This window comes from Vigna unguiculata, chromosome 6 (genome assembly GCF_004118075.2).
Source record: "Vigna unguiculata cultivar IT97K-499-35 chromosome 6, ASM411807v1, whole genome shotgun sequence".
NCBI lineage: Eukaryota > Viridiplantae > Streptophyta > Magnoliopsida > Fabales > Fabaceae > Vigna > Vigna unguiculata.
Window position 1 is genome coordinate 10026132 of NC_040284.1, and position 12483 is coordinate 10038614.

Consider the following 12483-nt stretch of genomic DNA (forward strand, 5'->3'; position numbering starts at 1 on the left):
TAGTCAAATGATACTTGTAATGTATTGATCAAACGATACTTAATCAAACGACCCAAGTTATTCATTGTCTTGCAGCAACCTTTTTTTATCAACGCATACTTCTATCAGATAGCTATAAGACCTCGTCTGATACATTTTTATTTAACTTCCTTAATTGTTTTATTGTCTCATTATTCGTTATTTGCTTAGCTTATTTGTTTAAAAGACATTGACAAATTAAAACGACTAAAATGTTTCTAGATAATCAAATATCTCATAAATATATTATATATCTTAAATTGAAAGCACTTTAAATGTCAAATGGTAATTAATGTCACTTTTTAGAATATCAAATCTTGTAAGAATACTTGTGAAATTATAGGTTGGACATGTCTTTAATAAATTTCTTAATTGACTTTAAGGTAATGGAATTCTTATTGATATTTCATATAATTTCTGTACTTCTAATAAATTTGTCCCCTTGTTAAGTTCGGAATATTATCATTCACCTTGCTTGACAAGTTGTATAAAACATTATTTGATATATTACATTATGACATTTGAAGGCCTTGTGGTAAGCTTACTTATCATGGTAAGCATGTTTTCTTAACCTTGCTAGATGATTGTATTAGATTTACTTGAATATTTTTATGACACGCGAATTTGAAGTTTCTAATGCAATAAAACATTTTTTTTTCACTAATGTCTCCAATTAATAGGTCAATTATTAGGGATTGTATTTCCATTAATGTCTTTCTAATTAATATGGTCCTCTTTTTTTGGAACTACAACAAAAAAATATCTTATTAGGTTTTATATGGATTCAAACCTGATGATTACTCTTTAAAAGCTTTTTGGATATTTGGCTTTTGTAGTGACTTTCCTCACACCATTTCATCCATTTTTTGTTGGTTATCCTGGAGGCTGCAATGGATACAAATTGTACAATCTAGAGACTAAGAAAACTATTTTATTTTTATTTCAAGGGATGTGCTTTTCATGAAACATTTTTTTTTCAAGGGAGTCACTTCTTTTAGTGATCCTTCCTCCTTTATTGATGATATGATAATTCCTTGAATACTTTGTTGTTCATCAACTAATGAGTCTCATTGTGCATCTGAAACATTAATGTACATAATTAATGGACTTGATGCTTTTATTTGATTATCATCAAGACTATGTAAGAAAGCCTCTTTTTTTTCTGACTTTATGTGCTTTAACACCTCAAACCTTGTCCCATTTAATTTTTTTTTTAATTCTCTAGACAAACTCAATCCAAAATGTAAAACTTTTATCAATCAATTTTTCACTACTTATGATCCTCAAGTCTATCATTAGGAAATGTCATACCCTTAATGAAGAGATGTTATGACTCTATAGACTATGGCTTTGGAAGTTAATGACACTTGGTCTTTAGAACATACAACAAATAGATACCAGCAATGCATTATTATATGGTGAAATTATTTGAGATAGTATACATGGATTCCCAAGGTTACAAACAACAACAAAAAAATTGCAAGTTAAATAAGTTTGTATATGAAACCTCCAAACAATGGTTGTGCAAGTTCTCCTTAACATTACAACAACACAATTTTACATCATCTAAATATGATTATTCTTTATTCTTTTATGGTTTTGGCTCTTCATTGGTCATATTTTCTTGTTTATGTGGATGGCATCACCTAACAACTTCTAATTCTTTTTATGTTAACAATATTGGTTTCCTTGTTCCAAATAAAGATCTTTAGTTCTCTCTAATACTTCTTATACTTGGAAATTTTCAGATGCAACAAAAGTATTATTTCTTTGAGTAAGAGAAAATATACTTTATCATTATTTGATGATATTGCTTTCTTAGGTAGCAAAGTAGTTACACTACATATATGGATCCTAGTTTAAAACTTAGCATCAATGATAATGATCCTTTTAAGGATCCTTCTATATGTAGAAGACTAATTAGAAGACTTATGTACTTGACTATTTTCAAGTCAGACATTACCTTTATAGTTCACAAGTCAATACATGAAGAATTCATTGACCACATATTTAACTATAGTCCATCACTTGTTAAAGTTCTTCAAGTCCACTCAAGGTCAAGGTCTTTTTTTCCAAACAACAACACATGTCATCTTTTTCCCTTAGGTGTCCACTCAAGTTCACAAGTCTTATCCTCAGTGACTAGAAAAATGATTTGGCTACAACGATTACTTAAACATTTTGAAGTTTTAATTAACATAAATATGTTACAATGTTATAACAAATGCAACTTGCTTCTAAATCCTCCACCTTAAAAGATTCAAACATACAAATATTGATTGTTATTTTATTTAAGAGGTAGGTAAAAAACACCTATTCACTCTCACTTATTTCAAATCTGAACATCTAATAACAAACACATTTACAAAGGTAATTTTAAGTATTGTCTTCAATCATTTTATTGGCATGTTGGTAATCATAAATACCTATTCTCTAACTTGAGGAGATATTAAATAAAATATAATTAGATATTATGTATTATCATTTATTGTGTTTGTAGATATTATAGATATTATAATTCAATAAACTATCTTATTTTCGAAAAATAATATGTTATCTATCATTCTGATATTCTTTTTGCTTCCCCTCTCTTCTCACACTTGATGTTCTCGACATGATGAGAATATTGTAAATTCTACATTAACTTGTGATATGGTTAAATTATAATATATTAGTGAGTGAAAAGTTTACCTTGCTAAGCTACTTTTGTAAAATTGGGTTATGTATAAATCCACCTAATACATGATCATAACCTGTAATATGATTCTCCTTTAGTCCCACACTTGTGAGATGTCTAATCTTCAGCTTGAAGGGTGAGTTAAAGAATCTACATCAACTAAATATAATATATATATATATATATATATATATATATATATATATATATATATAACATTTCATCTTATTAAAGCTTTGTAAAATTTAGTCATTTCCTAAGATGTTATATATTATAATTTGACTATATTATTAATAGATATAAAATCTCCAACATTGTTAAATATTAAATATTAATGAATTTTGGTAACTTTATAAGTGAGTTTACACCTAATTCAAACATACAACCATATTTTAATGTAATAAGGTCTCCATTCAAATTCAAAACCAAACATATAATAAAACAGAAGATATTTCCATGTGATACAGTATAACAAGAGATATGTTCAAAAAACTTTCTGAAATTAAATTGTCAATTTGGTATCACTTGAATTGTATATAAATACACTCCTTGTGTATCACTTTTTCAATCAATAAAACCATACGTTAACTTCTCTTTGGTGGAGGGCTTCCGTCACACTCATTATTTATTTTGTATGGCAACTTTGAGATTGCTTTTTATTTTCATGGGAACTACTTTGCCTCCACATTTACGTTTCATCATTATGACATAAATTTATTTTATTTTTATATTTTTTCTTACCTTAAATTTTTTGGTAAAGTTTGATTTTAATGTTAGAATTTTGTCCACAGCTACGATGATTTTTGACGTGCACACAATTAAAAGTGTTAAACTTTTGAAATAATAATAATTGTAAAATAGATTAAGAACTAAGGTATTATTGTAGTAATCATAAAAACACACAAACACATTCTATGGAATTTGATAACTTAACTTATGACTTCACCAAATAAGGGATCTCACCCTAGTTCTCGTCATAAGACCTCTTTCAATTCTTACCACCTATATTACGACATTCTATGTGAGTTTGTAAGCCTAGTAGAGTATAAGATAGCTTATGACCAATATGTATACCTAGTCAATGCATAACACTACACTAATAAAGATTTGCACTTTATCCTTAGAAGCCAAAATCTCAAACAATCATACAATTCAAAATCTTTTGGACTTTTGTATGAACGTTCTAAATTCTTGTATAACTAGAAAAGACAAGTATTATATATTTTTGAATGTAATAAAATTTGATGAATACATCGTGTATGACAAAGTACAAATATGAATATAATGAAAATTTTTAATTATCAATTTATCATTCAACTCCCCAAAATCTTTGCTTAATTTTGTGAACTTGTTAAAGTTTCCCAATTTCTTGAACATTGAAAGCTTTATGATAATGTTTTTTTTTTTTTAAAAAAAAAGAATAGATGGGTTGGCCCACGGGCCTGCACATGTACGAGACATGTTAGACTTGTTATCCCGCGTTGAAAATGCGAGACGGGCTAGCCCAGACCGCGTTTTGTGGGTCAAGTGCAGGTTGGGCCTAAACGGGCCAAGCTAACCTACATTGCCACCCATAGCGAGACCTCATCTCTTGACTCTCTACTAAACTCAAATTTGATTGTTGCTCAACGAGAGTATGCTCACCCAACGAGCAGGCCTTGCTTGACTCACTATCAAACCCGAATTGTGCATTGCCTAATAAGAAGAGGGCTCGCCTAGTGAGTCTGCATAACGCAAACACACAAATTTGTATTTTTAGATAATGTTAAACACTCAAGGTACCATAACATACCTCAATCAACAAAAATACACACCAATTTCAATTAAGTAACCTCATTTCCATTCAGGCATACCAATTACACAATTGAATCAAAACCCTCCCATATACAAGTCAAGATACATATACATCACAAATTTTACCTAATGCATATACCTAACACAACAAAAAAATGCCACATTAGTAACTATTCTTAGTGACCAAAAGTTGTTAGTCACTATAGTGACCAATTTAGTTACCAATTTACAAAATAAAAAAATTTTGGTTACTAATAAGTCACTATTATGAATGAAAAATTATCATTGGTCTCTAATTACATACAAGAATTGTCTTAAAATTAAGAACATAATATGTGAAAACAAAAATATCAAGTGGCATCCATATGGCCATAATAAAAATCACCATCTTTATAAGCAAATTGTGTTTCTATGTTCTCTTCCTCATTTTTCAAGATGTTCTGGTTTACAACAAGTAAAACTCAAATGACCTTTACCACACAATGATAACTTATATTTTTATCTTATTTGCCGTTATTTTCACTTTTTTCTTTTCCACTTTTCACATTATTATTCCCCTTCTAATGATAAAACGTCTCTTTGAAACTTCCTTTATGACCATGTCCATAACCATGATCTCTAGCATGACCACAACCACAACTAAGGCCATGACTATGAACATGAAAATATTAATAAAAGTATTGTTGCATTCATTTATGGGAATGGAGCAGAACCAATCAGGCAGATCTCATGATTTTTCATCAAAAGCTTCATTGTTTTGTTCGGCCATAAAAAGGCATTAAATAAATTCATAATATTTGTGAAAACTCTTTTCACGATATTGTTGTTGCAAGAGTAAATTAGTTGCTCAAATGCTTTATTTCTTTTTTTAATGGCATCACCAACCCATTACATATAAATGTGTTTTAGCATCAAATATTCAATATAAGTAATTCTTCCTTGTAATATCAAAGACCACAAATTCAAATTTTGCAAGATTTGACATGTTTAGAACTAACATATAAAATATTAATAATAATCATAATAAAAATAACAGAGATAAAAATTGATAAAGTCAAATCACTCTTATCACAAAAAAATAAGAATATAAGATAAAATTGTAAATGAAGAAAGAATTAGAAAGAGTCTTGATTAAGACATGCAAAACACTGTTATGAGAGAGAAAATACACTCACTAATGCATAATTGGTTAGAGCATCATGCTGATAAAGTGTAATAAAATAAAGCAAGCTAATAATTGAGAGAAGAAGAAAAGGAAGAGTAGAGAATCAAAAACAACTTTTCTGTGTGTCTTATTTGTAGTAGAAAAAGTCTTATTAATAGATACAAAATTTAAATAAAGTATACAAATAAAATAGTGAATGCAAATATTTAAACCTCATAAAATAGTAATTAATCATATGAGTAAATGTAACAAATCATATCAATCATATGATTAATTGTATCAAATCAATGGATGACCATTAATTCATAACAATTTTATATATGCTTAATTTATATTAAATTATCATAAACTTTTAAAAGAACTTCTAATGATTTATAGTATAGTTTGCATCATGCATGTTTATGGTGCAACTGATGAGTGACATGTGGAGTTCAAAGTTTTTCATCTTCTTTGCAAAGGAAATCATGATGTGGTTACGTTAGTCATATTGGCTTTTATTCATAGAAACTCTATAAGTGCTTTTTATATATTTATTTAAAATATTTTTCATAAAATGTTTTTATATATTTTTTATAATATATTTTATAAGGCTTACTTTTTTTTAATCATGGATTTGGTGTAGTTTGTTATATATATATATATATATATATATATATATATATATATATATATATATTTTAATAAATTTTTATGAGATAACCAGTGGCTGAATCTTAACAAAAAAATTCAGGGGCCATAGTTAAAGTAGATTTTTTTTATATACAAAAAAAAAAGTTTTCATTTTTCGTCTTCATTTCCTATACCCAAAATAAACACACTTAGAATCCAAAAAACAAATGACCATTATTCACTACCATATCATAAAATAACCATAAAAAGTTATGATTAATAGTCAAAGACTATCTAGTATGAAACAAACTGAAGTAATTAAAGTAATATCGAAGATAAGTTGTAGACTTGTCTTCTTTTAGATTCAAAATAACATACTAACATAAGTCAAACTACTTGTATTGTGTAGTATCACTTGCATACTGAAAATTTGTACAATGCAAGTTAAGCAAAATCATGCATTTTATTGCATTCACCTCCAATATCTTCCCTTATGTATGCACTCTCTATGTTTTTTCGGCTCTGCATGCTTTGTTTACACACATTAATGAAGCATCGTCTCGGATTTGGGGTGAAATTCGTCTAGAACGAAAATGGGTATGAACCCTAGAACGAATGGGGAAAATGGAGGAAGTCGATTTGGGAGTTTTCGGGACGGGAGGAATTCACGCCACATGGTGGAGATTCCAAGATAAGTGAGGAAGATCCGCCACTTTGAATCAGAGATTCAAAGATAAGGATCGGTGGTTCTGGGGAGAACCTCGAGACTTGAGAGAAAACTCACTGTTTCATAAAACTCAAATCTGAATACAATTGTGTCTCACAAGGGCTTATATACTATGGGTCGAAACACAAAAAAGGCCCAACATAACTAAAGGTTCGAAAATGCCCAAACAAAAACATTACTAAAAAAATATAAAAGAGTTCTTATTCTACGATCTGAAGTTAATTTGAGATCTCTTTGAAGATCCTGGGCATGATTCCATCATCTGTTTTCTAATCCCTTGACGATCCCGAACAACGCCTCCATCATTGCCTCTGGGTTGGAGAAAATTCGACCTCGAATTTTAGCGCTTTATTACCTATAAACAAACATACAAGTGCTGAGAAGCACGCAAAACCAGAATAGTCTAAAAACAGAAATAAAATGTTATCTAGAAAAGATGAGATTGGGATCATGGAGAGCCCAATCTCTTATTATCAAGGTGCTTAGAGATTGTCCTCCAGGATCAAAGATAAACCTGCAGAACATGTCAAAGAGTTTAACCACAAGTATACTATTCACTGTGAAACAAAAAGGAGAACAATCCATAATTATCAAAATAGAAAAAGAGTGTCCCCAAAATTCTTCAGGATTTTCATGATAGGCCAAACACACAATCAGATGATTAAAGTCAGGTTCATGTTTGGCCCATGTTGTTGCTGCCTTTTCTATCATCTTTTCCTCACCCCATTGCTTATGCCATTGCTCCTTAATGTATAAGTCTTCCCTAGGCATTAAGACAAAAAGAGATGGGTTAGTAAATGTTCCCAATGAAAATGCAATATCATGATGTGAATGAGAACAACAATTTAACGCATTATCATCCCCCTTTAAGGATTTCATCTCAACCATGCATGTCAAGGGTGTGAGGAGAGACTTCTTCTCGTGTTTTTCTCTTTGTTCGTCTTCTTCCTTTTCTCTTCGCTCTTTCTCTTCTCGCTTCTTTAGTTGTTTCTCTTGTTTGGCTTTTTCCCACATTTCCTTTAGTACTTTTTTTGCATTTTCTCTCTCCCTTTGTGCTTGTTGTCCTTGTTTGACTTCGAGCTTTTTCCTAACACTCATTTTCACCTCTTTTAAGTATACAATGTAATCTTGGAGTTCCTGAAGAGTTTGCGTTCTAGTAAGGACATTAATAATTTTCGTGTCCATATCCTTCACACTTGGTGTACCTAATTGCACTTGCTTTGTCGCTTGGCAATGATCCTCTATCATGTTTGTGCTCCTTTCTATGTTCCCCAAGTTTGGTATTCAGCCTGATGATTCTGGACACAATGAAGTTGATATCCTCCATCAAAGTCGAACGTGTATGGAACATTGTGGAGTGCTCAAAATTGCTAATTCATGCAATGAAAGAGAGGAAACAAGAACTAACACAAAACACAATAAGTGGTTAGCAAAAGTAACGTAGATAAAATTATCAAATGGGTCTCACCACTCCTTATGTGTTTACACTCAATTCCACTTGTGTTTTACTCTCAAAGTGTATTCACTCGCTCTCAAGTTCCTGTTCAGTTCTTCAAAGAACCTCCAATCAACCCATCTAGAATTCAACATCAGAGTGAAAGATGTAGCAGATCTAAGCTCAACTCAAGAAGCCAAGGAAAGGAAAACTCCAAGACAAAACCAAGGGAATTTGAAGACAAACTAAAAAAGCACCAAAAGCAAGAAAGTGTTAAACCAAAGAGAGTGAATATGTGACAAACTAAGACCCTGACAACGAGAAAAACACTTTAAAAGACAAGAGTAATTTAAACAAAGTATTTAGAATTACTACTGGAAATGTGAAAGAAAATACTCAAGCTAAACTGTGATGATCCATTCAAACTCCCACAAACAATATTTTCAACAATTTAGCTTAAGGCACACTGTCCCACAACACAAGAAACAAAGGAAAAGCAAACGCAAAGGAATATGATAGACAAAAAACTCAAAGCAAAGCAAAGGTGAACAAATAATGACTCTAAATGGTAAGAATTAGGCAAAGTATAATGCTAGAAGGCACTAGAAATTGAACTAGAAAAAGTGACGAAGCACCACAATATGCACCGAGGAAGTTGTTGCCAAATGGATAAATGAGAGTGGTTGCTGCTCAGTATAGGCCAGAACGTTTACAGCCAAGTGCATAAATCAAAGGGTGGGCAACTATGATAATTAAAGGCACCACTAAAAAGCAGAGAAGAGAAAATTGTTATTGCCCCACAACACCAATTCAGTGTTGCTTCAAGCTATAACCTCTCAAGGTATTGGTTGTTGTCCAATCAAACTCTGCACCATATCAAACAAAATTTCTGCAGCTATGAGGATAAATGAGAGGCTGCTAATAATTGGAAACGTTGCCTCAACCAAATTATGCACATCAAAGCTGCCAAAAAGCACTCTTCAATTAGCCACGTTTCAATCTTGCAATCCAGTGTTCCAAATCCAAAAGCTACTTTCCCACAAACATAAATTCAATTGCTTCCTTTTACTAAACGTGCCACCGCTTCCACAAAACTACTGCATTGCTTGGAAACGAGTGAACCAAGCACCCGTGCTGCACCAACATTGCATCAGATTATGCACTACAACATGCCAAAACAAAAACAAATAGCATCCTTACTACTGCTGCAGTAAAAATTTGGAATGTGTTGCAAGAAAACTTGATGCCATGTCTTGCACCGCTGTAATAAACAATTATAGTGCCACCGCCTAAGGCCAAATATTGTCACGCAACAACGTTTGGCACTAAAATTGCATGCTAATTGATTGCATCCAATAAAAACCATTGCCCCAAGACAGAATTGTGTTGTTGCTGCACCAAATTTAATTGCACCGAATGGACCACATGCATATGTGGCTGGCACCGAATAAAGTTGTTGTCCAAGCTATCTATTTGGCACTTAATTTTAGCAAACAATGTGAACCACGTGCCTGCTACACCAACGTCAGAGAAAATTTCAATTTCATCCACCACCAAATGAATCTGCTTCAATTGCCATTTGGTGTGCACCACTCCCGCAACAAGGAATCCCAAATCACGGAATCCTTCCTTTGCAATTATCTACACCCTTCAAACCTGGTCTTGTGATTAGCACCGCATGGACTAAAGAGCCACTGAAACAATTAAAAGGTATGCAGTTTCTAATTCATCAAATTCAGCCAAGGGTCCACGCTTGCACCAAATCGATTCCACACACATAAGTTGGAACGTGCCAAAAATTTAGTTCAAGTGGCACCACAATTTTCACTTACTGCCTAAAGCAGTTGCAGCACTGAATTTTCAGCAAGCACGTTGCTAATTCACCTATTTAGTTTGCTGCCACAACCACTTTGTTCTACACCAATGAAAGCAACATCCATTTTCCAATCTGCACTACTTGGAACACTCTAAATTGTGCACTAAAAGGAGTCTGAACTGCTTCACCAAATTGGAATTGAATGCAACGGTACAAGTCTTGGGTGGTCCACTAACCAATTTGCTTCCAAGATTGTCACCACCTACTGCGCCAAATTGTTTCGCTTAAGCGACAAGGTTGATGTCCTACACCAAATTGACTAGACCAGTTGTTGTCAATTGCAAGAGGCAAAGGAGGTTTTGAAGAAATTCTGCACCAAATGGCCTAGGCCCGCTGCTATCACTGTGTCCTAATTAGAAATAGATTTGGCAAAATTGCAAGCCAAAATACACTCATGCACTAGACTTTTTTTAGCACACTTCTAAAACAACAATTTTAGTTTGTATGCCACACACTACAAAAAAAAAGCTAAATTGTGGAGGTTTTAATTTCCTTTAGTGGGGGTTTTTACCCTCCACAAAATAATTTGCAGGGGTTTTTCAAACCTCCACAGTTAGGTTCACCACAAGTTATTTGTGGAGGTTTTCTATAACCCCTGGTATCATGTTTATATTGTGGAAGTTTTTTAATGGAGGGTTATAACCTCTCCTATTCATGACTATTATTTTGTAGAGGTTTAAAACCTCCTTTATTTCCATAAACCTATTTGATTTTAAAATTCCTATTTTTCATTTTTTTGTGGGGGTTAATACCCTCCTCAATTTGAGGATTATACTATAAAAATTTTAACCTGTTTCGTTTGTATTATTTAATTTGTAGATTTAATACTGTATTTTTCTTGCATTATTCAAATCTCATAAAAAAACAATATTTTGTTTGTAATTAGAATTTCCTATTATACTTGACAATGTATGTCATCATTTGAGGTACTTATATTTTTACATCAACAATATTTTTTGTAAACTTCAATCAAATACTTCAACCAAAGTGCTCAAATATATATCATTAGAACTTTTGATTCTCAAAATCAACATATTAACATAAAAGCAATTTAAATTGAAACAATGACAACTTAATCCATACTTACTCAAAGTTCATAATACACTAAAATAGTTTCATCCTAAAAAACATCATCAACATCCTAAATGTTGCTACCACCAGATGATCCTCTTGTACCCATAGAAGACTCAGGCTCATTTGCATCACCTGTTTGTTGAAATTATAAAAGATAAATATTAGCTGCAAGAAGGAAGTCAACCTCAAATCATGAAATCAACATGCATATACTAAAATAGTTTATTACTAGATCATTGACCTGCACAAAAATCATGATTATTTGGTATCGATGATTAACTCACACCGATACAATATAATTCTTGTATCAAAAATCACCTCACAAATAAGTACCAAGATAATTAGTTTCCAAAGGCTGGACATAACTTACTTGTGGTTGAGGATCAAAGAAGGCAGTTAATTCATCAGGGATCTTTCCCTCCTTCATTATCATGTAGGCTTTTAGTGCACCCAAGGTGGTTTGAATTTGGGATTCTAAATTAGTGTACTTCTGTTGCCACTGATCAGAAAATGTTGATGATGTGGCAGCACTAGATGAAGCAATGCTTAAATCCGAAAGTCGAAATCTTGTATTTCTAAATGAGTTAGTAGGAGCTACTCCTAAACCTATGCATCGCACCCTCCCAGAATGCTCTAGGCATAACATTTTACCAACAACATCATTAGGGGAAACATCTGATTCATCATTAGTGCTTTGAGTCAAACCCACTTCAATTTGTTCCTATAGGCATACAACAATATGTAGTGAAAACGCTAAACATTGAAGGAAAATGCACGAAAATATCATATTATGGTACAACTAACCGATATAGCCTTTGCATCATCATTTACAAATGATCCATCCTTTCTTTTATGAGTATCAATGTATAACTTTCCCCGACTAGGCAGTTGTCCAGTTTCCAAAAGCTAAATAAAAAGAGAAGCTAAGTTAAATAGTAAAAATTAAAAAATAGTATAGTGTCATGTTAACTAATATCATTACCATCTCATGTCTTCTTCTTGACATAGGTTTAGAACCATCGGTATGAGGAATTACTTGCTTTTTGCGATTTTCTCTATTTTTTTTTTACAAATCTCCTATGAACAAAAAAATTGCAAGTTCACACAA

The 12483-nt window shown here is 32.0% G+C and overlaps 1 protein-coding gene across 1 annotated transcript; it reads right to left on the reverse strand.

Moving 5' to 3' along the window:
- Positions 1-11291: 11291 nt before the first annotated feature.
- Positions 11292-12036, reverse strand: LOC114189125. Its single transcript, XM_028077835.1, has 2 exons — positions 11746-12036; positions 11292-11514 (listed from the first exon to the last, which is right to left on the reverse strand). The coding sequence occupies exons 1-2, from the start codon at positions 12019-12021 to the stop codon at positions 11443-11445; spliced, it is 348 nt and encodes a 115-aa protein (XP_027933636.1). The 5' UTR covers positions 12022-12036; the 3' UTR covers positions 11292-11442.
- Between the last annotated feature and the right edge of the window lie 447 nt (positions 12037-12483).

What these genes read in the sequence shown, in the direction of transcription:
- LOC114189125 (XM_028077835.1), bottom strand. Translation starts at nt 12,021, where the DNA reads ATGTTATGCCTAGAGCATTCTGGGAGGGTGCGATGCATAGGTTTAGGA. An exon ending in TCTTTGATCCTCAACCACAA is followed by an intron (nt 11,515 to 11,745) that starts GTAAGTTATGTC and finishes TTATAATTTCAA; the next exon opens with CAAACAGGTGATGCAAATGA.